At 45.3% G+C, this 27,036-nt stretch overlaps 1 protein-coding gene and 1 non-coding gene across 2 annotated transcripts in view; both read right to left on the bottom strand.

Annotated features, from left to right (window-relative positions):
* The window catches only part of LOC142200853 (ATP-binding cassette sub-family B member 5-like), a 34,981-nt gene that overhangs the window by 2,603 nt on the left and 5,342 nt on the right, over positions 1 to 27,036 (bottom strand). Inside the window, exons 3-23 of the mRNA XM_075271496.1 lie at positions 25,671 to 25,728; positions 24,225 to 24,375; positions 22,443 to 22,485; positions 22,165 to 22,356; positions 21,908 to 22,079; positions 20,442 to 20,566; positions 20,174 to 20,348; positions 14,013 to 14,126; positions 13,117 to 13,227; positions 12,865 to 12,990; positions 12,572 to 12,775; positions 12,142 to 12,312; positions 11,847 to 12,008; positions 11,414 to 11,566; positions 4,419 to 4,562; positions 4,180 to 4,296; positions 3,281 to 3,358; positions 3,105 to 3,188; positions 1,898 to 2,101; positions 1,601 to 1,701; positions 470 to 610 (exon numbers count right to left, since the gene is read on the bottom strand). Of these exons, the coding sequence (XP_075127597.1) occupies positions 470 to 610; positions 1,601 to 1,701; positions 1,898 to 2,101; positions 3,105 to 3,188; positions 3,281 to 3,358; positions 4,180 to 4,296; positions 4,419 to 4,562; positions 11,414 to 11,566; positions 11,847 to 12,008; positions 12,142 to 12,312; positions 12,572 to 12,775; positions 12,865 to 12,990; positions 13,117 to 13,227; positions 14,013 to 14,126; positions 20,174 to 20,348; positions 20,442 to 20,566; positions 21,908 to 22,079; positions 22,165 to 22,356; positions 22,443 to 22,485; positions 24,225 to 24,375; positions 25,671 to 25,728 (2,826 nt within the window). The remainder of the gene's footprint in view (positions 1 to 469; positions 611 to 1,600; positions 1,702 to 1,897; positions 2,102 to 3,104; positions 3,189 to 3,280; positions 3,359 to 4,179; positions 4,297 to 4,418; positions 4,563 to 11,413; positions 11,567 to 11,846; positions 12,009 to 12,141; positions 12,313 to 12,571; positions 12,776 to 12,864; positions 12,991 to 13,116; positions 13,228 to 14,012; positions 14,127 to 20,173; positions 20,349 to 20,441; positions 20,567 to 21,907; positions 22,080 to 22,164; positions 22,357 to 22,442; positions 22,486 to 24,224; positions 24,376 to 25,670; positions 25,729 to 27,036) is intronic.
* TRNAS-CGA (transfer RNA serine (anticodon CGA)) lies at positions 9,757 to 9,838 on the bottom strand. Its single transcript has one exon. It is a non-coding gene; the product is annotated as a tRNA-Ser (tRNA).

Raw genomic sequence — 27,036 nt, 5'->3', positions numbered from 1 at the left:
AGGAGAAAATCAGTGTACTCATACATTCCAAAGAATAATGCATATATTACTTAGCTTTTATCTTCTTGTATTATTATATTAGAATATATATTTTGTTTATATTATTTAAAGGGGTTGTCCGGGGAGTATTAATTGAATTATCTGGTCCTGGGGATGCTGATGATGGATCCAGGGGTTCTGGCGACGTCACATCCCCCAGGTCATGCGATCCGAGACAGCTTTTGGCCTCCCGAGTCACTCCACCCCTTGGGTCGCCCTGCCCGGTCTTACATGTAATTAATTACCTGTGAGCTCATGGAAGGAATGGAGGCAGAACGACCCGGGTGGCCAAATACGGCCTTGGATCATCACTGCCTCTTCCTCTGCGAACATCTTACTAATTCTGCACCTTATGGCAATACAAGACAGGAGTGGGATTCATTGGCCTCTTGTCTTGTAATGTAATACTCATACAAATAATACTACTTACAGAAATACTTCTTCTGGGGTCATCCTTCCAATTTCAATCATATAAGCCCCAAAGCGATAGCTTGCAGCATGAGTGAAATGTATGAATGACTGGCTAAATGCAAAACAGATCCCGTATATCTGTGCCTTGTACTGAGAATTCCTACAAAAAAAAAAAAAATAGCAAGGTAAAGTTAAAAAGTGAGAGCGGAACAAAGAACAGAATCACATTATATTAAGCACAAATAGATATTTGTAGATAAGCTGATGTTTCCCATATGTATCATGATGACTGCTGATTCATATCTGCTAAAATGTAACTTCACTGATGTTGAAATCCAACATAGCTGTTCCTTTTTTCTTAAATCTGGCAATGGGAGTGAGAGGTCTCTGTATAAAGAAAGGTAGGCTGATCCAGCTGAAAATGGCTTTTACCTAAGGTATATGGTCAACCATAGGTCTTTAAGAAGCACTTCAGTAATTTTTTTGTGCTGCCTGTTTGAAATTGAGCCTGTGTGTGCAGCATAATGGCATTAAAAAGCTTACCGATAGCTTTATTGTCAAGTTATATGCTCTCATCCAGAACATTGATCTTCTCTCTGCTCCTTAGATGCACACAGTATGTCCTACATGAACAGGACGTCACAACTCACAATGTAAGTCTATTAGAATCTCAATCAGACCCTTATAGAGCTGCATTAATAATTTGACCTCCTATGTATAATGGAAATACTGTGTGCATCAGAGGAACAGAGAGCTGGTCAGTGCTTCGGATGAGAGCATATAACTTCACGATAAAGCTGTACTGTATGTTATTTGAAACCATTGCACTACACAAAGGCTTATTCTCAAATGGGGGATTTTTTACCGGAGTGGTTCTTTAAATGGCTAAAGGTTCCTGCTATAATAGTGAGTCCTGCCTCACAGAGCAGAGATTTATTATACAGACTGGCTCTTACTGCAGAGGACCCAGTACATGTGTGCATCACAAGTCAAGTCATTCATTGCCATGTATAATAGAAGCTATGTAACTAAAAGAGGCTGTCTAAATTATACGCTAAACTAGACAACCTTTTAAGGGTACTATTAGTTTTGAGCTTTAGGACTAGACACATTTTAATTGATAATAAGAGTAAAGGGAAATAATTGTGACCTGTATGGTTTCTGTAAGCTTTCACTATACATTTCTTCAAAGGTCGTCTCTCTAGTCAGTGACACTACTGTTCGGATATTATCCACTGCTTCTGTTGCAATCTATTAAATTCAGCAAGAAAAATCAAATTGACATATTATCAATATATTCACATTTGATTTGTTATTTTACGTTACTATACTCTCTCTTTACTCTATATAATGCATCTGTGTTTCCCTAAGACACCTAAGACAGACAGCAGCACAGCTTAAACGTTATCTGTTCCCCTTTTATGATCAGGAAGAGTATAATAATTACCTTGCCGGCGCATTGAAGTTGTTTTTTATCTCGATTAGCGAAGCCGACCAGTGCTCGAGTCTCCAGGAATCCAGTGATCACCAGAATAGGAGTTAGGACTAGTATGAGTAATGTCAATTCCCATCCAAAAATTAAAGAGATGATGATACCTGTTCCCATTGTGGAAAAGTTTTCAGCTATCAGCCCAAGTCTGGATCCAGTTGCCTGAATAACATTGAATTGATATATAATAATCCAAAATTACACATAAATCCCATCCTGGCTTTAATAGGTGGCGGTCATATTCTGTATGTGATAACATTGTCTGCAGCCACAAACCAAAATATTTCACGCCACTTGCCAAAAAAATCTACCATTAGCCATGATCTACGTAGGTCATAAAGGCCTTCTATGAATGGATAAAGATCTAAGGAGATTTTATAAAAACTTTCCTGCAGTTAGATCTGGGGTATTATTGGCAGGAGTAGCCACAAGTTCCTACACACTGAGGAGCAAAAGGGTAACAATGTATTGACCTTGTGACATTCAGGCTCCATAGCTCACCATCCACTACAGCCTGGAATGTGAGACTACAATCATTTTATAGCCTATCATCTTGGCTATTTCATACATAAATTTGACTTGCAATTATTTAGCACATGATTAGCTATGTACAGTAGATTCTTGTCATGTAACTGCATTGTTTCATCACTTTTGCCTTATGCCCGGTTCACACTAGCTTATGTGTTCCGTCCGCAAGGAGTCCACATGAGGACACCCCCCCAACGGAATACAAGCACAACTGCAAGCGCTGTGCAGTTAAAGCGCATGGACCCATGGACTATAATGGGGTCCGTGTACTTGCCGCTCAGTGCCCGCATGAATGATTCGTGCGGGCAGTTCGCGGCAAGCACACGGACCCCATTGTAGTCTATGGGGTCCGTGCGCTTTAACTGCACAGCGCTTGCAGTTGCGCATGTATTCCGTTCGGGGGGTCCTCATGCGGACTGCTTCCAGATGGAAGCCAAGCACTACTGTGAACCGGCCCATAATGTACAGCACAGACCCAGAGCTAATGCCTGTGATCAGAGTCCACACAATGGGACAATCCCTACAAGTACAGTGATTGGGTTGTGGTGTCCGTCCACACTCTAATAGATATTTTTAGATATTTTTAAAAGTTTATGGAAGAGATAATTTGTAATAAAAAAAACTAATATGTACTTACATTTTGTATCTGGGAGGCATCAGTGGCAAGTCTAGTTGTTAAAGCTCCAGTATTGTTTTTCTTGTCATCGAACCATGACATTTCCTTTAGACATAGAACAGACATAAAATATTCATAAGAACTGCAGAAAAAAAGTAAGACTCACAACAATAGGTACCATTCATTTCCATACTAACCTGACGCAGCATAGACTTAAATGCCATTTGTCTCAGTCGCATGGTGAGGACCTCCCCTGATCTTCCAAACATGAAGCCCTAACACAAAAAAACAGGGCCTGATAAGTACCATATACAGGAAAATACATAGCAAACAGTACAGACAATGGTAACAATTGATAACAAGAACACGGCATGTTTATTAAGTGTAGGACACATGGCAAGTATGTATTTATATTTGCTTAATGTCTCATGTCTCTCACAACAATGGTTGCAGAACTTGACTCAATACGATGTAATGACCCACTGACATGAAGGTTTCAGATCACTAAATTAGTAACCTGATATTATAGTCACATATAGTATTAATTTAATATTATGATGGCGTCTATGCTCAGGATGTTCCATTACGACCAACAATTTAGATCTGCTCCATACAGATAACTAAGAACAGCTCTTTCTCTTATATGATTTGCCATTTATTACAGGACCAAACACTAGATGTGACTTATGCCGGCAATCACAGCTGATCACAGGAAGCAAGAGAGACAATTCCTGTGAGTATAAAGTCTTAGGAGTACAAAAATGTATCAAAAATATGTATCTAAATGTATCTAAAAATCAATTCTCTCTAGGCTGCGCTGTTGAAGTCCAACCAGACAGAAACGGTAGCTGAGAAATTGATTTGGTTCTAACCCCGCATTATGTAGTAAAGACTTCTGGGAAAGTCAGGCATGATGTTCAGGGTGCTTCCCATAGAGGGCAGCATAACAGTGGCACTGTCTCCCTGTTTACATCTTGGGAGACAGATTTGCATATTCTTCCAATATGTACATGGTCTAATAAATAAAGTCATGTGCATAGTCCGAAAGATTAACATATGCATATAATCCATATGTAGACATTGATGCTTAACTCACCTGCATAAAACATGTGAAGAAGGAAGCCACACCAATAACCGTAACTATAATGGAGTAAAGATTTATTTCACTTTGTATTAGATCTTTTTCTGTTTCCGGAGAATAAGCCCCAAAAATCTGAGAAAAGGAAAAGGGTATTGTGCTTTTTTTTTACTGTGATTTACCTGAAAATCATTTTAAAATTTGTAAAAACTTGATGGAAATATTCAAAATTATTATCCATGCCATCATATACTTACAGCTATAACTTTCGCAAATAGTACACTGAAAGCTGGATGAGCGCCGCCATTAATAATTGACGCAAGAGTTCCAAGCATAATATACGGCCACTCTGATTTATTCAGTTTTAATATCCTGAAAAATGAAATGTTTGGAAGTTTTTGCTGTAGAGAAGAAGAAGAAATAATTAGCATTGCGATAATAGTTGCTGTTTCCCAAATTAGCTAGTTTTGGAAGGAAGATATTTATATTTTATTGCTCCTATGCATCTATAGCTAAAAAAAAAATCAATTATAGTGTGTATACAGCAGATCTGTGTATATCTATGGCTGCAAACTTGACCCTGTAGTCATTTGTCTTTCCTTCTGTCTGCCTTCTAGTTTGATCTATAGGTCAGTAATAATGAAGGGCAGAGGAAGCCAAGAATCATATAACAGCAGGATGAGACTATGCAGCTTGTTTGTGGTCTGTAACCACTGGGACACAATGATCTCAATGGAAAGTTCTTAGTCAATATTCAAAATTGCTTCATTTTTGATGTATTGGAGTCTCTATTTCATGTATTTGCACTAGGAATAACGAGTGATTATGAAGATAATCTTGTTTCCCTTAGTCCTAACAGCGGCACAATGTGGGGTATTTCTGCCCCTGTGTGCTGGTAGGACAGGCGGATATTTAATTAGCCAATCAAATGCGTGGCAGGCCCTATAAGAGGGCACAAGAACCTCCCCTCTGCGTGTAAATACAAAAGTACCTCCATTACATTTATATACAGTTTTATACATAAGATATGATTCCCAGGGTGGGAAATCTTGTGCCGCTGTTAGGACTAAGGGAAACAAGATTATCTTCATAATCACTCGTTCCCTGTCGTCCTCAACAGCGGCACAATGTGGGGATATAGCAAGCAGGTCCCCAAGATGGGTGGGACAAACCCATGACCGATCTTAAACTGGTCTGGGCAAAGGCAGTGGAATCTGCCACTTGGTCCTTCAGGCGGTAATGCCGAATGAAGGTGGATTCAGATGCCCAAGAGGCAGCTGCATATATTTGGTCCACAGACAAAGCACTTCTTTCCCCGAGAAGTGGACACTGCCCTGGTTGAATGGGCATGAAGGAAAGATGGAGCCGACAGCCCTTGGGCTGGGATATTGTAGCTTTGGCGGCTTTGGCGCCCTTGTTTTTCCCCGTGTAGCTGACCAACAGGTTTTCAGTCCACCTAAAGGGGCGAGTGCGCTGCAAGTAGATCTGCAGGCATCTAACCACATCCAGCTTGTGCCATCTTTCTTCTTCAGCAGAAGAAGGGAACGGAAAAAATACTGGAAGGGAAATCAGTTGGTTCCTGTTTACAGCAGATGGCACCTTGGGACGAAACCCAGGGAGGAACCTAAGCTGTACATGGTCAGAGAAAAAGGTGGTATATGGCTCCTCAGCGGACAAAGCTTGTAGTTCACTAACGCGTTTGGCAGGTGTGACTGCCAATAGCAGCGCCATTTTGCCGGTTAGCGACTTGAGGGAGACCTCTTCCAGAGGTTCAAATGGCTGGCCACATAGGGCGTTCAGGACCGGAATAAGGTCCCATTGGTGGACAGGGGTGTTTACCACCGGTCTCAGCCTAGTTGCCCCTTTAATAAAGGTGCTCACTAAAGGATCCTGAGACAAACGCCTCCCCAGATAGGCGGACAGGGCCGCTACGTGTACCTTGAGTGTGGCCGCAGCAAGACCTCTGTCTAGTCCGTCTTGAAGGAAGTCCAGGATCGCCTCCGTAGGGGGATCGGTGGAGTCCACTTGATGCTGCAGACACCAGGCATTAAAGATGTTACCTATTCGACGGTAGTTCCTGTTAGTCGAATCTGCTCTGGCGCTGGATAGGGTCTTCAAGACGGCTTGTGACAGTCCTCTATTTCTCAATAGGGACTGGTCAACCTCCAGGCTGTCAGGTTGAGTCTCCTCAGATCCTGGCATCTCAGCTCTCCTTGGGTTACCAGGTCTGGGAGTGGGGGAAGCCTCCAATATATGCCCTGACTCATTTGTATGAGCTGAGCAAACCAAGCCCTTTTTGGCCAGAACGGGATTATGGCTATTCCCGAGGCTTGGTCCTGTCTTATTTTTATCAATACCTTCGGTATGATTGGAATTGGAGGGAATATGTAAAACAGCCTGAACCTCCATGGGATGGACAGGGCATCCACCGCCAAGGGATTGTCCTCCTGGTACAGAGAGCAGAAGGTCCCCACCTTGGCGTTGAGTCGGGTAGCCATAAGATCGACCTCCGGGAGACCCCATCTCTGGACGATCTGTTGAAATACGTCTGGATTGAGAGACCATTCTCCTGATACGGTAATACCCTGACTCAGCTGATCCGCTACTATGTTCAGGGAGCCCTTTATGTGAACAGCGGATAACTGGACCAGATTCTTCTCCGCCTAGGCAAATATGAGATTCGTCTCTCTCAGCAAGGTTGGTGACCTGGTGCCCCCTTGTTTGTTTATATAGACTACCACCGTCATATTGTCTGACCGGTTTTTGACAGACTTGCCTTTCAATTCTGGGGCAAAGTGTACTAGGGCCAGGTACACTGCTCTGAGTTCCTTGAGATTGGATGACCCCAGCTCCGGACATCTCCATCATCCTTGTACAGTTTTGTCTTGACAATGGGCTCCCCATCCCCACTGGGATGCATCTGTTGTCAACAGGGTCCACACTGTCGGGACCGTGGACCTTCCGTCTTTCAGGTGTATCCACCATCTGAGGGAAAGACGGGTAGCGGGAGAAAGGCAGATCTTCTTGTGCAATCCCCGTGGAGACCTGTTCCAGGTTCTCAACACTTCCATCTGCAGGGGACGCAAATGCCATAAAGTCCAAGGCACCGCCCTGGCCGAGGATGACATCAGGCCCAGGACTCTCATGGCGGTCCGGATGGTTACCTGCCGAGTGCGCAATAGGAATCGTGCACTGGCTTGGATTCTTTCCTTCCTTGGACTGGAGAGGAAGATCTGCATCGCTTCTGAATCCACTATAAATCCGAGGAATTTTCTTCAGGTGGATGGAACGATTTCGGACTTCTCCCAATTGATAATCCTAACTCCTGTAGGAAGTTGATGGCAAGGTTGAGCTGCTGGAGGAGGGCAGCAGGAGACTGAGCTTTCAGTAGCCAGTCGTCTAGATAAGGGACGATGAAAAGACCCTGAAGTCTGAGGGCCGCGGCGACCGGAGAAATCACCTTGGTGAATACCAGTGGGGCGGATGTGCCGAATGGCAGAGCTGTGAATTGATAGTGCTCCCTGTGGCCGGCCATAGCGACGGCAATCCTGAGGAACTTCCTGTGGAAATGAGCAATGGGGACATGTAGATAGGCGTCCTTCAAATCGAGGTTAACCATCACCTCTCCTGGCTGAAGAAACACAGCCACGGAATTCACGGTTTCCATTCGAAATGACCTCTTCCTGATAAACCGATTGAGGTACCTCAGATCTATTATCATCCTCCAGCCCCCGGTGAACTTGGGGACCAGAAAGACGGGGGAGTAGACTCCCAGACCGAGGTCTGAGGCTGGTACCTTCTCCAGGGCGCCCTTGGTAACATATTCGGCAACCAAGGCTTCTAGACTGGCCTGCTGAGAAGGTGGAAGAGTTTGGGTGGAAACGAACCGATCTGGAGGTGGAAGATGAAAGTCGATGTGATACCCGTGTTGTATGATCTTCAACACCCATGGGTCTTGGATATGGGTGAACCATGCTCTGGAAAAGGAGGAAAGACGTCCTCCCAGAAAGGGGGGCCACAGGGAGCTGCCCCACGTCAAAACTCAGGCTTCCTCTTGGTGTCCTCCTTGGAAGCGCCACGACCAGCTCCCCTAGGGCGATATCTAAAACGCCGTTGTTGGGAAGGGCGTCTATAATTAGAGGAAGAACCTCTGCCTCTAGAGGGAGCACGTCTGCCCCTGGATGCTTGAGGTAGGGACCTTCCCCTACCTTCAGCTAATCCCTCCATAATGGCATCTAAGCTTTGGCCAGACACCCTTCCCGGCTCAAAGGGGAGAGCACAGAGTGCTGCTTTAGACGCAAAATCTGCCCGCCAAGGCTTTAGCCAAAGGGGTCTACGGGCCGCAGTAGACAACGCCATAGATTTGGCGGAGATTTTTAATTGATGGCAGGAGGATTCCGCCAAATAATCTGCAGCCCTATGAACTCTTTTCATAGAGGCCAGAATCTCATCTCTGTCTACGCCCAAGTCTATATCCCGCTCCAAGGCGGCTAAGCGGTTGCGCAAAAAGTCACCAACCATAGAGGAGGCTATGGCCACAGAGGCTTGCGCGGAGGAAGCTGAGTAGACCTTCTTCAGAACGGAGTCCGCCCTACGATCCAGAGGGTCCTGAAGATTTGAACCATCTTCCAAGGGCACCAGGGTTCTGCGGGACAGCTTTGCTACGGCCAAATCCACCTTCGGGGGAGGCCCCCAGGAATCCCACTGGGTAGTGTTAATAGGAAACAAACTCTTGAAGATCCTGGAAAGCGAATGTCCTTTCTCTGGCTGTTTCCACTGCTGCGCCATAAGGTCGGTCAGCGTGGCGTCCGCATGGAAGGCAATATGTCCCCCAGAGGCAGACGTGGAGGCTTCCCCGTCAACATCTCGGCCCACTGTAGACCGGATGGACTTCAGCAGCCTGCCCGTTTGTTCATAATGGAACGCAGTTCTGCTGGAATAACTGAGTCGTCCTCGGAGGAATCATCCTCTGCCACCCGCAGGTGTTACAAGGGGGGGGGGGAGAGACGAGGAACGGAGCTCAGAGCATGGTCTCCTGGTGAGCTGAGACAAGGTGCAATGGATCCCTTTGAGGGAATCATCCTGCAAAACAAAAAGGAGAGTACAAGCAAGGGAAAAACTATTTACCCAAGCGATGCCCAACCTCACCATCTCCTTGACCCATGCCATCATATCTCTGGGAGAGGGCTCCACAGGTGGAGGACCTCTGCACCCGCGACAACGGGCCCACTCATAGCCTGAAAATAGGCAAGTTATAGGACCAGTAGTACCCCGCAGGGCACAACCTTTCAAGCCGCTACCTACCATCAGGGAGCGGTGTGTCGCAATCGAAGCAGGAAAGATGTTTCCTCTTGGAAGAGGTTTTCCTCCTACCATCCCCAGGAGGGGTAGTAGAGGATGACATATCCTACAGAGAGAGATAATAGACCATGCAACACTGTCACCATGACATCATACCAGCTTTTTAAAAAAGGGTAAATCTTACCAGGTCCTGTAGACCGGACAGAGAGGTGACTTGGCGCCCAACGTGCGACCCGAACCCACGACCTTGAGATTAAGAGTCTCATGCTCTACCGACTGAGCTAGCCGGGCTGGCGCTGTGAACAGGATCTGAACCTGTGCGGGGAGACCCCATTGGATTTCGAGTCCAAAACCTTAACCACTCGGCCATCACAGCCAGTTCCCAATAAAGTTTGCAAACTGGAAAAGAGTTCAAGATCAATGAACACCACAATCGCACGCCTTCAGCAGATACTGCAGGAAGGTCTCTGACACCAGGCCAGCCAGCCTCTTAATTCTGGCCGGCTGGAAGTGGGCGGAGCCACAATCAAAGCAGGTGAGGCAACCTGCCCAGACAACTAACCCTGTAATCAGGGGTCTGCAAAGATATACATTCCCCCCCCACCAAGAGGCCCTTAACACGGGCACTTACCCCCACATCTCCCCGTCTTTTCCGGCCTTTAATAAGGCCTGAATCTTCCCTGAGTGAGCGGCCGCCAGCGCCAGGCCGTTGCCATGGCGCTATGATACTTCCGGCGAAACCGGAAATGCGCGCTTACAGCGGCCGGCGGGGAACAGGATACACAACAGTGTGGTTCCACCCGCCGGCAGTCCACGCGGCCACCAGAGGCGGCATGCGGAGTCCCCGGACTCTCACCAAAATGTCAGGTAAGTCACAAGGAGCAGGGGAAGCGGAGGAGAGGGGGGGCAGGGGGGATAGAGGGGGGTAGCCACACATGGCTAACAAGCACCTTCTCCCCGCAGGGCACAGAAGGTGACAAGAAGAAAACAACCGCTCAGGAGGTGAGTGATCCTGCTGAGCTTCTCAAAGAGGACACAAGTCCTCCCACCTGTCCTCTGTCCACACAGGACAGAAAAAAACACGCAGAGGGGAGGTTCTTGTGCCCTCTTATAGGGTCTGCCACGCATTTGATTGGCTAATTAAATATCCGCCTGTCCTACCAGCACACAGGGGCAGAAATACCCCACATTGTGCCGCTGTTGAGGACGACAGGGAAAATGGGTTGTTTTGACAAATGTAAATAAGTTTTTTTTCACATTTCCCTAAACACTAATGTTTTTATTTTATTGAGGAAAAATTCAAACCTGAAAAATATTTTAGCTGAGTTACAGAAATTTGAGGGTACTACATTGCCCTACCAAGAACTTGAGGCTCCTGTACACCAATGCTAAATCTGTAACTGGCCCGTAATCTACCATTTATAAAATGAGTATTCTCTAAAGTGGTAGAGGGTTCTTTTGTCCCCTCTGGCACCATGGTTCTGGAATAACTTGGAAACCTGCCTATAGCAATGTCCTGAAAATTTATTTTCAACTTAGATTTTGGGGTTAGTCGCTATGTAGCAAAAACAATGTAAGTCCATTGCATTATCAGTACATTTCTCATCTACAACTCATCCTATGGCTGGTCTAACACGACCGTATTGAATGTATTGTCCGTAAGTTGCTGTTCAGCAACACTAGTTGCTGATCGGCAACATAGACTCCGCAGATGTCCCTGTCCTGCCGCACTCGCCCATAGAGTTCTAAAGGCCAATATCCGCGCAGTGCTGCAATTCGCGGCCATTACGGACATGTGCTATAAATTGCGGACCACGGTTGCGGCCCGGCCACACCACGGATAAAATATCCGGTGGTGTAAGAGGCCACATTGAATATAATGTGTCCGCAATTGAAAACCCTCAATTGCGGACTTACATTATGGCCGTGTAAGACCAGCCTATGTCTTTACCTCTTCAGTTTCTTCATCTTTATCTTGTTCATCTCCTTGGTCTGATACTGAACATTTTCCACTGGACAAGTTGGAATATAATCTCTGTATTAGAGGTGGTTTACCCCGTGTTGTGTCTTCATTTTCTCCATTGTCTTCTGCTGCTTGTATAGTCTGAATTAAGAAACAAAAGTTGCAGGAGACAATATTAATTTACAAGGTTCCAGGTCCATATCCAGTATTTATAGTCGAACAGACCCTGGATTAGTTACATTTACTAAACAAGACTGTATTTGTTTTTAGGACAGATTGACGGCGATTTCTATTATTCATTTGTTTTTCTGTAGACTGCACTTGATGATAAGATACAAATATAAGTATTATCGTATCGTATAGACAGAAAATGAATGAATTGATATGATTTGATTTTCTATATTGTAATATAATCACATACCTGTGCTGTTGCTAGTGAATAATATATTCCCTTTTTCTCCATTAATTCAGTGTGTGTTCCTTGCTCAGCTACACTGCCATTCTCTACCACAACAATCATATCTGCGGTCCACACGGTGCTCAGACGGTGCGCAATAACAATTGTAGTACGTCCTTCGATGGCCTGAAAATAAAGTTTCAATAATATTATCAGATGATAAACAATAAATTGGTGTAATAATCATACAAGAAGTTCACGAATCACGAGGATCCTTTGACCTTTGGACATCTTATCAATAACATATGAACCGATTTACCTTATCTAGAGCAGCCTGTACAATGGACTCGCTGGCAGTGTCCAGGGCAGAGGTGGCCTCATCCAGCAGGAGGATTTTAGGGTTTCGTACCAAGGCTCTGGCTATTGCTATTCTTTGCTTTTGGCCACCACTCAACTGAGCTCCTCTCTCCCCGACAAGAGTTTCAAATTTCTAAAAAGAGAAAACCATTGAAAATATGAGATAACAGTTTCACACATGCTTAGCATTTTAGTATAGTATTGTTCATATAGATTACATATTTTAATATCTTTTAGTAGCGGTGCCTGCTATGCTTTAGGCCTCATGCACATAAAAGTGGACCACCACTGATTTCCTGTGTAAAACGGCTCTATAGATTGCTCAGATCCCTTTGACACTACTCATAGATTTGTGTTACTGAAAATGGTCCTTGGTAGCTGCACATACTTACATCCGGCAGTGCCATAATAAAGTCATAGGCATTGGCTTCCTTAGCTGCAGTCTCTATTTCTTCATCTGTCACGTCTAATCTCCCATATTTGATGTTGTTCTTAATAGTTGTTGCAAACAGGACGGGCTCTTGGCTGACCACACCGATCATCTCTCTGTAGTGTCTTACATTCAAAGATCTTACATCATGACCATCAACTGTTATCTAAAAATAAGCCAAGAAAATAACTCAAACCTATAAAAAAAGCAAACCCATTTCTGAAGTTTCAGAAAGAAAAAAAGAACTATATTTACCATTCCTTCTTGTGGATCATACATTCTCTGTAGGAGCTGCACTGTGGTGCTTTTACCGCATCCACTTTGCCCCACCAGAGCCACAGTCTGTCCAGGCTTAACCGTTAGATTAAGTCCTCTTAGAACCTTAAGTTAAAAGAGAAGAGTTTATTGCCTATAGTCACAAATACAAGATTAGACATAAACACAAAAACATATATAATATAGAATATAATAAGAGAACATAGAGCAAAAGTATAACATAGGACTTACCGGAATTTTTGGTCTTGAGGGATAACAAAAATGTACGTTCTGAAATTCAATATTTCCTTTTATATTATCAGGCTTGTACCCCTCCGATGAGAAACTGTTTATTGCAGATGTCTGTGGTTATGGTAAAGAAAATATACAGACAAAAATTAGCAATAGTAAATAACAAAATGTAAGTGTTCACATAAAAGTATGTAATGGAGGATCAACAGTCGCGGATCATCCACTGCATAGGTGGTAAATGCTAGTTTAGTGGTGGTTCAACTGCTGTCTCGTGCTGTTTCTGTTAGTGCCTGTGGTCCTGAGGCTGATCGCTGTGGTCCCCCATTCTGATGATTAATGACAGGTGACAGCACACAGACCCCCACCAATATAGCATTTATTAGCTATTCAATAAATAGGTGAAAACTATTTCTGGAATAACCCTTTAAAACAGTCCTTTCCAATTTATATAGATTATGGGGATAACGTCTATCCTATGGATTATCCCTATAATCTGGTCTCTCAGCCTCTCACTTAAACCAAATCAATTCTCTCTAGGCTGCGCTGATGAAGTCCAAAGAGACAGAAACGGTGCCGTCCGTAGCTGAGAAATTGATTTGGTTATAACCTCGCATTATGCAGTGAAGACTTCTGGGAAGTCGGGCATGTTGTTCAGGGTGCTTCCCATAGAGGGCGGCATAATAGAGGCACTGTCTCCCTGTTTACATCTTGGGAGACAGATTTGCATATTCTTCCCAAATTTATATAGAATAATAAGAACAGTAGTGTCTTAGTACCCTTAACACTATAAATATACTGGCAATGAGTGTCAGTATTAAACTCCTGAATAACCAAATCTTGATACAACAGGAAAGTTTTGTGAGAAAATAAAATAAATAAAATGCCCCATGCTTTACCTGGTCAATAGTATGGAATATGTTATAGGCAGCTCCTCTTGCCACTGAGAAAGCATCAAGATGAGAAGCAGCTTGTCCAACACAGAAACTGCTAAGGACAATACTGAATAAGACCTAAAAGAGACATTAAAATATAAAAAAAACCCTATGAAAATAAGTTAATCACAAGATGCTGTTAAAGCAAACTTTCCACAATAATGTATGTATATGATGGGCAACAATATGTCTAGTTTTTATTTATCTCTAGCATTATTTAGCAGAGACTAGCTACAATCATGTCTCCCATACACTACACAGAAAGTAGAAGGGAATCTGCTCTCTCACAATCATGAAAAACATTATAGGGAAGTATTGATGAGAATAAAGCACTTGGGGTAGGATAGAAACTTTCTTTTTAGAATCAGCAGCCTCTGCCTGTGTTTCTACTCACTGTCTCAGCATTTACTCACTCCTACCATCTCTGTTTCTGAGACTTTTTAGTAATCCAATACCTCTGTGATTACAGCCCATGTTGCTGGAGCAAAATTAACCCAGCCCGATAAGTGGAGAAAGAAGCATTTTTCCCCCTACGCCCAAACAGCAGCACAAGATGGGGTATTCCTGCCCCTGTGTACTGTTAGGACAGGTGGAACTTTTAATAAACTAACAAGTTCCCTCCCATAAAAGGCCCAGGAGACCTCCCCCTCCCTGTGTTTTTTTCTGTCCTGTGGACCAGGACAGGTGGAGGGAGAGGTCTCCTTTCCTCTCCCACAATTTTATTTTTCTTAAAGATTTTTCCTCTCCTTTGGATTTTATGTTTCCCCCTCCCCCTCTGGGTTTTACCTGGGGCAGGGGGATTCCTTGCGGCTCCTCTTGCTTCTGCTCCCCCCCCCGCCTGGGTAATGGTGCTCCGGCGGCCGGGGGGGGGGAGTGAGTCTTGCGGCGCATCCTTCGGACTGCTGTCCTGTCCCGCCGCGCCTCCCCCGCCGCCTGGATGTGCAGGCTCTGGTGGCCGGGGGAGGAGGAACCTCGCGGCGCTCTACATGTTTCTGCCGCGGGCACTGTCTGGTGCGCCGCGGACTTCCGCTTCTCCGCGCATGCGCGGGGGAGTTTGCTTCGCGCATGCGCGGCTTTGCCGGTTCGCGCATGCGCAGTCCAGGGCGCTTCGTCTCTGCGCTCTGTGCCTTCTTAGAAGGCCGTTTCAGGGGGACAGGTTCCCCCCCCCTGCCTTAGTTTGCTATTAGGTTTGCTGGGGGAAGGTTTTGTAATCCCCAGCCATTCTAGGGGGCAAGAAGGTAGAGAGGGCGGAGTTAACATAACTCCGCCCCCCCCCTTCTCCCTTATTTAGCTCTGGGGTGCCCAGTGTAGGTTGCCTGTCAGCTCTAGCTTGCAGGTTCCTACTGTTCCTGGACACCCAGAACCAGAAGGCTGAATTTCCCTACGTTGGAGATTTCTGAACCATAACCGAGGTGATGTATGCCCCCTGGTGGGGCCTAAGGGTAGAAGCTTTAAGGTAAGAGGAATAATGAGCAATATATTTCTCTTTAGATGTCATCTTCCTCCTCTATTGCGGAGAATCCTAGGAGGAAAGCTTCTAGCAAACGGCGTCACCTTGCTTGTGCTAAATGTGAGGTGCCTTTACCGGACGGCTACGCCTACCAGTGTTGTCGCGGATGCCGAGGTCCCCCTTCAGAAGACACTTCTGTCCGTGACGTGGTTGGTTGGGTGAGAGAATTCGTTGAGGAATCAATGAGAGAAATCAAGGTCTCAATCTCTCAGCTGTCTAAAAGACCACGCATGGATTCATCACCCCCTTCGCTTCCACCTATGGAGGCGCTGCAGATTTTGGACGAGGTTTCCTCAGAAGAGGACAACCTGGACCCAACTAAGCCGGTCTTCCCGGTGGATAGGATGCCTAAGTTGCTTAGGGTCTTACGGGCCAAGGACGCAGAGGAGGCCACGGAGGAGACTCCGTCCACCTCCCTCAAAACCTTTAAGGCCAACCCTGATATGGTCAAGAGGTTTGAAGCTGAATGGAGGTTCCCTGAGCGTCCATTCAATGCTTCTAGGCGCTTTAGGGTGCTCTTTCCCTTGGCCGAGGCCCAGTCCAGCTCCTGGGGCCCCCCCCCTAAGGTCGACATAGCGGTCTCCAAATTATCTAAACGCACGGTGGTGCCAGCGGAGGATGGCTCTAACCTCCAGGATGTGATGGATCGCAGGGTGGAGGGGTCCCTGAGGCGTATTTACGCCTCTTCCTCAGCTCAAGCTTCGGTAGGCATCGCGGCTAGTGAGGTAGTCGCTAAACTGCGATCGGAGGTCTCAAATCTGGAGAGGGACATCGACTCCGGTGTCCATCGGGACGATCTGTTAAAGGCTATGACAACCATTAGCCTCATGTCCGACTACCTCTCTGAGACCGCTTTCTATCAGACCAAGCTGGCAGCGAGAACCATGGCACTGTCTACCGCCGCGAGGCGCCCCCTCTGGCTCAAGCCCTGGAAGGCAGATAACGCCTCAAAATTCAATTTATGCGCCCTGCCCTTTGAGCCAGGCAGGCTATTCGGGAGTGAACTTGACCGGCTAATGGAGGGGTTGGCCGATTCGAAAGGTAAGAACCTACCTCAGTCTACAGGATCCAGGCAACGATCCTTTCGTGGCTACGCCCCCGCGAGAGGCATGTCAAGAGGCCAGTTTCGAGGGCGCCCCTCTGGCCCTAGAGGCGGTCGAGGTTCCTCCCGTGGTGGTGGAAAAAGATCCACCTTCTGACTATCACGATTCCCTCGCCTGCAGGGCCAAGGTGGGGGGTCGGCTTTCCTTACATCTAGCCGCCTGGCACCATCATATCCAGGATCCATGGGTTCTCCAGCTTTTGCGGGAAGGCTACAAAATAAGCTTCCTATCCCCCCCTCCAGACAAATACAGGAGGACCCGCCCTCTTCAGGGCACCAAACAACTTCATCTGCAAAGATCCGTGCAGGAGTATGTGGACAAGGCTGCGTTGGAACCCGTCCCTCCAGACGAACAGGGTCAAGGCGTTTATTCACCCGTGTTTCTAGTACCAAAGTCCACCGGAGGGTGGCGCATGATTATCGACCTGAGGTATGTAAATCAATTCATCCGCAAGGTCCGGTTCCGTATGGAGACCATAAGATCGGTTCTCCCCTTTCTGCAGCCAGGAGAACTATTCGTCACCTTGGATCTGAGGGACGCATACCTCCATATCCCCATTTATCCTCCACACAGGAAGTACTTAAGGATTGCCACGTATTTAAACGGAAGATTACATCACTTCCAGTTTACAGCTCTCCCGTTCGGTATATCCTCGGCCCCCCACACCTTCACAAAGGTAGTGGCTCCGGTCATAGCCGCCCTGCGCCTCCAGGGGATATTTATTGTCCCTTATTTAGACGACTGGCTGATAAAAGCTCAGTCAAGGGAGGTCTTGGCCACACAGTTGGATATCACAGTGGCCTTTGTGAGCGAGCTGGGCTGGCTGGTAAACTGGCAAAAGTCGGTAGTGGTTCCATCAACCCGGATTCAGTTCCTGGGGTTCATGTTGGATTCTCTCAGTATGATGATCTCCCTGCCCTCTCCTCGGAAGGAGAAGATTGGTCGAGCGGTTCACTACCTATCCCGAACCAGGAAGGTTACAATCAGGACAGCGATGAAGGTCCTGGGTCTCATGTCCGCAACCATCGAGGCAGTTCCTTGGGCACTATGGCATATGCGCCCCTTACAACTCGAGATCCTGAGAGTATGGAACCACAGTCCTTCGGGACTTCAGAAGCCTATCCAGCTTTCCATCAGTACCCGTCGATCACTGGAATGGTGGTCTCAACTCAAGGACGGGAGGTCCACGGTCCAGACTTCCTGGACCCTGTTGACCACAGATGCCTCCCTTACAGGCTGGGGAGCGCATCTGGGGGAGACCCTAATACGAGGAGCCTGGAACCATCAAGAGAGAACTCGCTCCTCCAACTGGCGAGAGCTTATGGCAATTTATCTGGCACTACGGACTCTGACTCTCCATCTTCAGGGAAAGGCTGTCAGAATAAGGACAGACAATTCAACGGCCGTCCAATATATCAACAAACAGGGAGGCACCAGGTCTCCCTCCCTGATGAGGGTGACCAACCTGATATTCTCCTGGGCGGAGGAGAACTTGTCCCGGCTGTCAGCGGTGCATATCAAGGGCCACCTCAACGTCCTGGCAGACCAGTTAAGCAGGGGACTAATAACAGCCGAATGGTCTCTGTCCCCGGAAGTGTTCAAACAACTCACCAGGATGTGGGGTCTCCCCGAGGTGGATCTGATGGCCACCCAACACAACGCCAAGGTGGGACAATTCTGCTCCCTGTATCGGGACGGCAATCCCTTGGCGATCGATGCCCTGTCAATACCCTGGAGCTTCAAACTAGCATACGTTTTCCCTCCGATTCCAATGATTCCCAGGGTGTTGGCGAAACTCAGGCAGGACCAGACTTCGGCCATTGTCATTATGCCGTTCTGGCCGAAAAGGGCATGGTTTACCCACCTCATGGTAATGAGTCGAGGGACCTACTGGAGGCTTCCGTGTGTCCAAAACCTGGTAACTCTAAACAGTCAGCTCTGCCAGGATCTGGACAGGTTCAACCTCACTGCCTGGAGGTTGACCGCACCGTACGTGGAGACAGAGGATTGTCCCAGGCCGTCTTAAGAACATTGGCCCACTCTAGAGCGGATTCGACCAATCGCAGTTACCAGAGGATTGCTCGAGTATTTAAGGACTGGGGGGCCAGAAGACAGTGTGATACATCGTCCATTGAATCAGTCCTGGAGTTTTTACAAGAGGGATTGGACAAGGGATTGTCCCCGGCCACCTTGAGAGTGCATGTTTCGGCGCTATCCACTCTATTGGGGACTAGATTGTCTCAGAATCCTCTCATAAGGCAATTCCAGAAAGGGGCCTCTAGGCTCCGACCCCCGGTACGGCCCCCGGCCCCCCAATGGGACCTAGGTGCGGTCCTACAAGGACTATGCGGCCCTCCATTTGAACCCTTAACAGAGGTGGAGCTCAAATACCTCTCATGGAAAGTAACCTTTCTTCTGGCAATCACATCTGCCAAGCGAGTGGGAGAACTCCAGGCTTTGGCGGCATCAGAGCCATACACGACCTTTTTTCCGGACCGAGTCCAGCTTAGGTTTATTCAAGGTTTTCTGCCTAAAGTTCCCTCAGTGGAAAACATAAACCAGGTTATAACCTTACCTACCTTCTTCCCCTCTCCTTCCTCGGAGTGGGAACAGAAAATGCATAGTTTGGATCTGGTGCGAACTCTGCGAATATATCTGGACCGGACAGGTCCATTCCGCAGGTCAGAAAACCTACTTGTCAATTTTTTTGGTCACAACAGGGGTAATAAGGCGTCCAAGACTACTCTGTCAAGGTGGATCAAAGAGGCCATCTCAGTGGCCCTTCAGACACAGGGGCTGCCGGTCCCAGAAATTTTGCGAGCCCATGCTACCAGGGCGGTAGCGGCGTCTTGGGCAGAGAGGCAGTCCCTCTCAGTAGACCAGATCTGTGCGGCTGCATCTTGGTCTTCCCACTTGACTTTCGCCAGGCACTATAGATTGGACTGGCATACCTCCAAGGCGAAGTCCTTTGGTTACTCAATCCTGACCTCGGCCTGTCAGGATCGCCCTCCCTAGAAGGGGCATTACTTGTTAAGTCCCCATCTTGTGCTGCTGTTTGGGCGTAGGGGGAATGGAAGATTATATAGATAATCTGTTTTCCCTTAGCCCAAACAGCAGCACAAAGCTCCCTCCCTTGGCTTGTTAAGATTATATGTGGTCTTATGCTATATGGTACTTGGAGACTAACACAGGGAGGGGGAGGTCTCCTGGACCTTTTATGGGAGGGAACTTGTTAGTTTATTAAAAGTTCCACCTGTCCTAACAGTACACAGGGGCAGGAATACCCCATCTTGTGCTGCTGTTTGGGCTAAGGGAAAACAGATTATCTATATAATCTTCCATTCTCCAATAAGGTATAACAAAGTTTCTTATAAGTATGTGTACTACTGATTTATGCAAAGCTTAGTGACCATTTCAGGGATATGTTTTTATGGAATGAATATTTGATTGACCCAGACATTTCAGCTGTCCACAAATAATAATCTCTTCTTTTATTGATTTTGTAGACTCACCACAAGAATATCTCCAATGGTATATCCATTATTTCCCAGAATTAAGACTGATCCATACCAAAATCCAAGTGCATAAGAGGAATAAATAATAAAGAACATAAAGCCGACAGCCAACTGAGAAGCAATGGCCTTTTTTATTCCAATATTTTTGGCTTCACCCAAATTATTTGTGTATCTGAAAACACCAAGAACAGTTTTTAAATAATACATTACTTTATTTTTCTGAAAAGTTATATACAGTATATGTGTCCATAAGTGACAGCCGTACCTTTGTATTTCTTTCTCCTGTCCACCAAATGCAACCACGGTCCGTATTGAGGAAAGAACTTCCTCGGCTACAGCTCCAGCTTTTGCATAAGCTGACAGTTCCTTACTAGTCAGTGACACCGTCATCTAAAACAAATGATACAAAGTGATTAGGACTAGAATAATCACAACCACCTTTCAGCACTGCCTGATTCCTTCAGGACATACTCTCGATCACATTCAAGCGTGTCTTTAATGAAATATGATCCCAGGTCTCTTCTACACCTTTTCATTGTTGGTGCATACTGGGTACAAATACAGCTTTTTCCATAACTCTATCTACAAGTGTTCTATTGGATTGAGGTCTAAGGACTGTGGTGGCCAATCCAGGACCTTTACTTCACTATCATTGAACCATTTCTTTGTAAATCTCGACAAAAAATTTGGGTCTTTGTCCTGCTGGAACACTATGTCGTCCTCTTCATACCCATAGTACTCAAGTGTACGAAGTAACTCATCTTGTAGGATACTCATGTGTAGCTCAGCATTGAGATCACCATAGATCCTGGTCAAGAATGCAATGCCTTTGGCTGTGAAACAACTCCATATCATCAGGCTTCCTCCACCAGACTTGACAGTTGCTTTTCCCTTGTTTCTACCAGACCCATTTGCACCCAGATTTAGTCTCTTCGCTCCAAATCACCCATTTCCAAACTTCTATTGTCCACTTTTGGTACTTTCCAAACTCAAGCTGGTGCAATGGTTCTTTTTTTCAGGACACCATTTCAGACTTGTGTAACGTTCATTGCATGGTGCTTTCATGGAGATCTGTGAACTTGCTATTATGAAGCAACACTAATGCCATTTTTGTCACACCAGAACTGATAGACATTGTTATGAGTCAACTTGTTGTATTTTGATGGACTTCCAACTGTTGACTTTTGAATGGATGGACAGACTTCATTTTGCATTCTTCCAGTTGTCATGGCACTCACATGATGCAGCGCTTTTCTTGGCTGAGAGACCACTATCGATGAGCTGGATGATGCTGTTTCTCTTTTCTTGGGAAATCTTCTACATGGGTGACCTTCAATTTACACCAGTCACCATTCACTTGGGAATAAACCTAATAACACACTGAGCTATTAGGGAATGCGAGAACAGGTTGTCATTTGTGGTATACAAGAAGAAAAAGATTTGTCCACCACCAGGAGCAATTCAGTAACAATGCAGTTACATGACAAGAATCTGCATAACTAATCATATGCTAAATAGTTACAAGTCAAATTTATGTATGAGATAGCCAAGATGATTGTCTTTAAATGATGGTAGTTTCATATCTACTCAGCCCTTCTTGCTCTGTCACATGCTACCCATAGTTTGCACTGCATTTCCAAGGTGACAGTTCCCCAACAATGCATCAGTGAAAACCACATTTGCTTTACTGTATTACACTATTATTAAACTAAATGGAATTTAAGTCTTTACCTTGGAACAAAGTGCAGTTGATATTGCTACCAGGGGACTTGTGGCCAATATGACCAGGGCAAGCTGCCAACCTTTGACTAATCCAATCACCAATCCTCCTATAGTAGATGTAACGTTCTGTACAAGATGGCCGACTTTGTCTCCTATTCCGTCATTGATCTTGTTGACATCTCTATAAATACAATTATTGCTGTAAGTAACATATACACTAATGCACAGGTTTCTTGAAGACATGTACTGAACAAAAGTTCTCTTACTCTGTAAGGCGAGTGTTTAGTTCTCCAGATTTGGTAACATCAAACCAACTAATATCTTGTGACAAAACCGAATGGAAAAACATTTTCCTCATCCTCCTTGTCTGTCTGGCTGCAGCTAAAACCCAAAAAGATACTTGAAGGTAGCCACAGATTAACACAGCAGCTCCCATTCCTATGTAGTACAAGGCAAACCTGGTGATACAAGTAATATCATATTAGATACGATTATTCCCTCGTAACAATGTGTGGCCAAAAACTATGTAAGTCAAAACACTTACTCGGTCATCTGTTCAGGGAGTGGTTTGAACTTTTCACATTCAGCTGTGGAAAAGAAAAAAATTAACTAATATGTTACATTGTTACTTATACATTAAAGGGATTTTCCAGATGAGATATAGTAAGGCTAGGTTCACACCTGCACCTGATCTCTACTCATGGAATTCCGTTCCCCACACCGCTTTAAGGGTGCATTCAGACTACGTAACGCCGGGCGTGTATGAGAGCCGTACACGCCGGCATTACGGCAGACTGCCGAACACTTCCCATTCACTTCAATGGGAGCGCTCGTAAACGCCGCTGTTACGAGCGCTCCCATTGAAGTGAATGGGAAGTGTTCGGCAGTCTGCCGTAATGCCGGCGTGTACGGCTCTCATACACGCCCGGCGTTACGTAGTCTGAATGCACCCTAAGAATGATGAGAGAAGTCCTGCAAGAAGATCTTTTCTCACCACATTTCTTGGGCAGAAATCGGCCAGAAACCCGGTGGACCCCATTATAGTCTATGGGATCTGTGGGTTTCCGTGGGTAATCAGTTTTTTTTAAGTGGATTAGGTTTCAGTTCGTTGGGTCCCCACCAGGAATGGAAACCCTAATGCAAGTGTGAACCCAATGTCAGTGATAAAGGTGCTTTGTACTTTCCAGCGGGAAGGAACCAGCTACTGGTCTGGGCATACGCTAGGGACCTGAATAATAAGGGCCATGGACACTTTACCCTTATACTTTTTCTACTTTAGTCAAAAATTATCAGTTTTTCCGCTTTCATTATTTTTTCATGATACTGATTTTTTTCCTGAATTTACATTACAGAAGTTTTTTCCCTAATATTTGAAAGCTTGTATGTGTGATGGCCCTAGGTCATCAGTATGTGATCTATGGTGATCCAACCCCAGACCTCACACAGTTGTTCCAGTTGGCTGCTCACTGCACCAGCTTGTAGCACCTGGAGGTTCCAGAACAGATGATTTGTGCAGGGTCTGGGCGCCAATCTCCCACAGATCACATAATTATGATCTCCTATGGATAGATCATCAGTATGAAAACTGTATTTGAGCCAATAAAACCCCTTTGAGTGAAGCATTGGATATGAATCTGTAAAAGGAAATGGTGTTCAGATTCCTCATTAAGATGTCTGATGCAGTTTTTCAATGAAATGATGTGAACCTTACTTATGCCTTGAGTCTTTAGGCAGTGCTCTTACACCATTATTATTTTTAGTGACCTGGGGTTATCTGCTCTAATGTAGACCATCACTTGTAATTTTAGACTCATCTACATCACAGTCTATTTTTGGAGACTCCATTTCAGTGACCAGTAAAAAAAAAAAGTCGCTGGACGACAAACAGATGTAAGTCTGACTTTTTCGTTCAGTAGTTTCAGTTTACAAGAGTGGACACTGATGGGTCCCATTATAATCAATTGGGTCTTACTGGCACCGTTGGTATCCGCTCTTTTAGCGATCCATGGGTCCGTTGTTCCAGTCTATATACACAAGGGCGTTGATGTGAACATAGTGTTATGAGACCCCCAAGAACACAAGGATTTTAGATGTCAAACCCACAGACTAGGGAATATTATGCAGATAAAACCATGGTTTGTGATTCTCCTCCTCAGTTGATCGCCAATGATCAGCCGATGTCAAGACAGCTATAATCCGAAATGGACGGCTGTATTGTTGAGTGTTTTTTTCTTTAGTAATAATAATAATAGTAATAATAATAATAAAGTGCCAGAACATGTGAATATCATAGCTATATTGAAAAGTATCATAGTATTAGTCTTACTTGTATTTTGGATGGATGAGTTGAAACATACAATACTGTCCGTCATGTCACCAAACACAATGAGCGCAAGTGGTTCACAGAGACCATTCCCTACCGCTCCAAGAAATCCAACAATCATGTAGAAAATATCCAGCCGACTCGCATATCGAAACTAAGAAAAGAAAAGGGAAAACACTCAATACTCTGTGAGAGAGTGAAGGGTGTGGTCTGTGAAGACAGGTACATTCCAGCCTGGCACCTAAAGGGTGTATGGTAAAGATTCACACCAGGGAGGTCAGCTGACTAATCAGGCCCTAATAACAGTCTGAGTGTGAAGACTAGCAGTGTGGCACCACACAGACAGAGCTGATCTCTCCATACTAAACCACAGGTACTGTGCCACCCGCTGTTGTTGCCAAGGTGGGAGACTGGTAGCCAGTCTCCTGTATAGTCAGGGAAAAGTGTTCCTATGTTTAAGTCAGTTCTCAGCCGAGAAGGTGTTTGTTTCTTTATCTGTGCCTTTGCAAAGGCAGTGTATGCACTACAAGTGAATAAAGCCTGAACTTGTGTGCAATCCAGTGTCTGTGTCCCTGTTTCCTGCACTGCTACAAGCATCTACCTGAGCGATTCCCACAACTCATAAGAGGAATATCTAAAACACATCAATACTGCCCAGCCTAAAGTTTGTAGATACTGTATACTCTCATACCTTACCTGCCAGTTCTCTGGCCTAATGGTCTCTGTATGCGACTAGAGTCTCCTCAGATGCTCTGGAGTCTCCCACTGTGATCAGGCTGCTTTGGTGTCTTGTTTTGGCATAATCCCCACCGCATGTGACTGCTGTGGCCTCAGTAGCCTAAGGTAAGGACACGGGACATCACAAGTGACGTCAGCGGTCACATTCGAGGGGGACTTCTGACAAAACAAGAAACTGGTGTAGCAGAACCAGACTGCGGTGGGAGACACAGGAGCACCAGGACAGGTGAGTATGGTTTTTTTTTTTCACCTTTCCCAGCCTTATGAAAAAAATGGCTTATCCTGGAAAACCCTTTAAAGTGAACTTATCACATGCTCTTTAAAGAGCAAGGGGAAGTGAGCAGATACATGTCTAATTTTCTGGGAAAAGATTTTATTTAACATGAAATTTACAAATTGAATTCACTAGTCATTCTGAGCTTATGAGTCCAGTGGACGGTCATACAGCTATCTTGGGTGAGTCTGCTTGTAGCTGTCAGTCAGCCTTTACGGCTCACAAGTCCAATGGGGCAAGGAGATAAATTGATGCATTCTTAATTATAAGGATTCTCTTTCCTTAAACTATATATCAATCTGCTCAGTTGCTACCGCTCTATAACATAAGACCTGCAGGACAGCATGGTCGACATGACAGGTTAGCAATAACTAATTTCAGAATTCATGAATCATTTTTTGAAAAACTTTAAAAATGTGCTGAATAAATTGACTTACAATTTCCATTGGCCCAACTGTCTTTAGTTTTTCATTTTGTACATTTTCTTCATGATCACTAGGAAGAAAACATTGCATATTATTTTTTGTTAATATACACACATTGCATTTCAAGAGGTTTCTCTTTTCAGCAAAAACATAGAGGGGGAGATTTATTTTTAACTTGTAAGCCAGTATTCTGAATAAGAATAGTCACAAATCAGGTTTTTGTGCAAATTTGTTTTTGTTTTTTTCCATGTTGCACCACACTTGCCTTTTCCCTGGAAGGTAATTTGGTGTGGTGTGGGTATGACAGATCTTTGATTATTTACACCAGTTTACCAGCATAAATGACCTTTGAGATCTCATAAATAACGTACGTCCTCTGCTACTACAGTGGATAGGAAGACTGGTGTTGAAAACAATCAATCTTTGCTATCCATCTTTCCACCCTTTAAAATCCACTATTGGACTTTATCTACAAAAATGGTAAGTAATAATGATACGTCACTCGGTAAGTCATGAGAAGAGGTGCCCAGAGAGGATTGTTCATCCGTAACAAATAAAGCAAATAACTCTGGCACTCAAATTACTTGCTCAAATGCTTTAGTTTAATTACATCCTTATAATTAATAGAGATGAGCGAACAGTGAAATGTTCACTATTCGTTTCGTGTAGCCCCTCAATATTCGACTACTCGAATCGAATATCGAATCCTATTATAGTCTATGGGGGGAAAATGCTTGTTTCAGGGGTAGGCAACATTTGATCAAATTATACTTACCAAGTCCACGAGTGAGGGTCGGGCTGGATCCTCCGAGAAGTCTTCTCCGCGCAGCGTCCCTGCGGCGTCTTCCGGCTCTGAATTCACTCTGCCAGGCATCGGGCCTGGGCAGAGCCGACTGCGCATGCCCGCACTACAAGAAAATGACCACTTATAGTCAAAGGGGCCATTTTCTTGTAGCACGGGCATGCACAGTCGGCTCTGCCCAGGCCCGATGCCTAGCAGAGTGAATTCAGAGCCGGAAGACGCCGTGGGGAAGCTGCACAGAGAAGACTTCTAAAGGTAGGAGAAGAACTAGCGTTGATTGGCCGACTGTATAGCATTCGGCCAATCAACGTTGGTTCTGCATCGAATCTTTCCATTCGAATAGCGAGTGGTACTCAATCAAGTACCAGTATTTCGAATACCTTAATATTCGATCGAATACCTACTTGATCAAATACTACTCGCTCATCTCTAATAATTAATGAAACGTTTGGGTCAGAACAATCTGACGTTCATCATATGTAGAATGGAAACATGGTCTTAGGATAAGGGACAACTGTCTTCTTTATTCTATGACTATGTTTCCTTGCTAGATCTGATCTAGCTTAGCAAACCGAC

Source organism: Leptodactylus fuscus, chromosome 4 (assembly GCF_031893055.1).
Source record: "Leptodactylus fuscus isolate aLepFus1 chromosome 4, aLepFus1.hap2, whole genome shotgun sequence".
Taxonomy (NCBI): domain Eukaryota; kingdom Metazoa; phylum Chordata; class Amphibia; order Anura; family Leptodactylidae; genus Leptodactylus; species Leptodactylus fuscus.
This window is presented reverse-complemented; position numbering and strand designations above follow the sequence as displayed.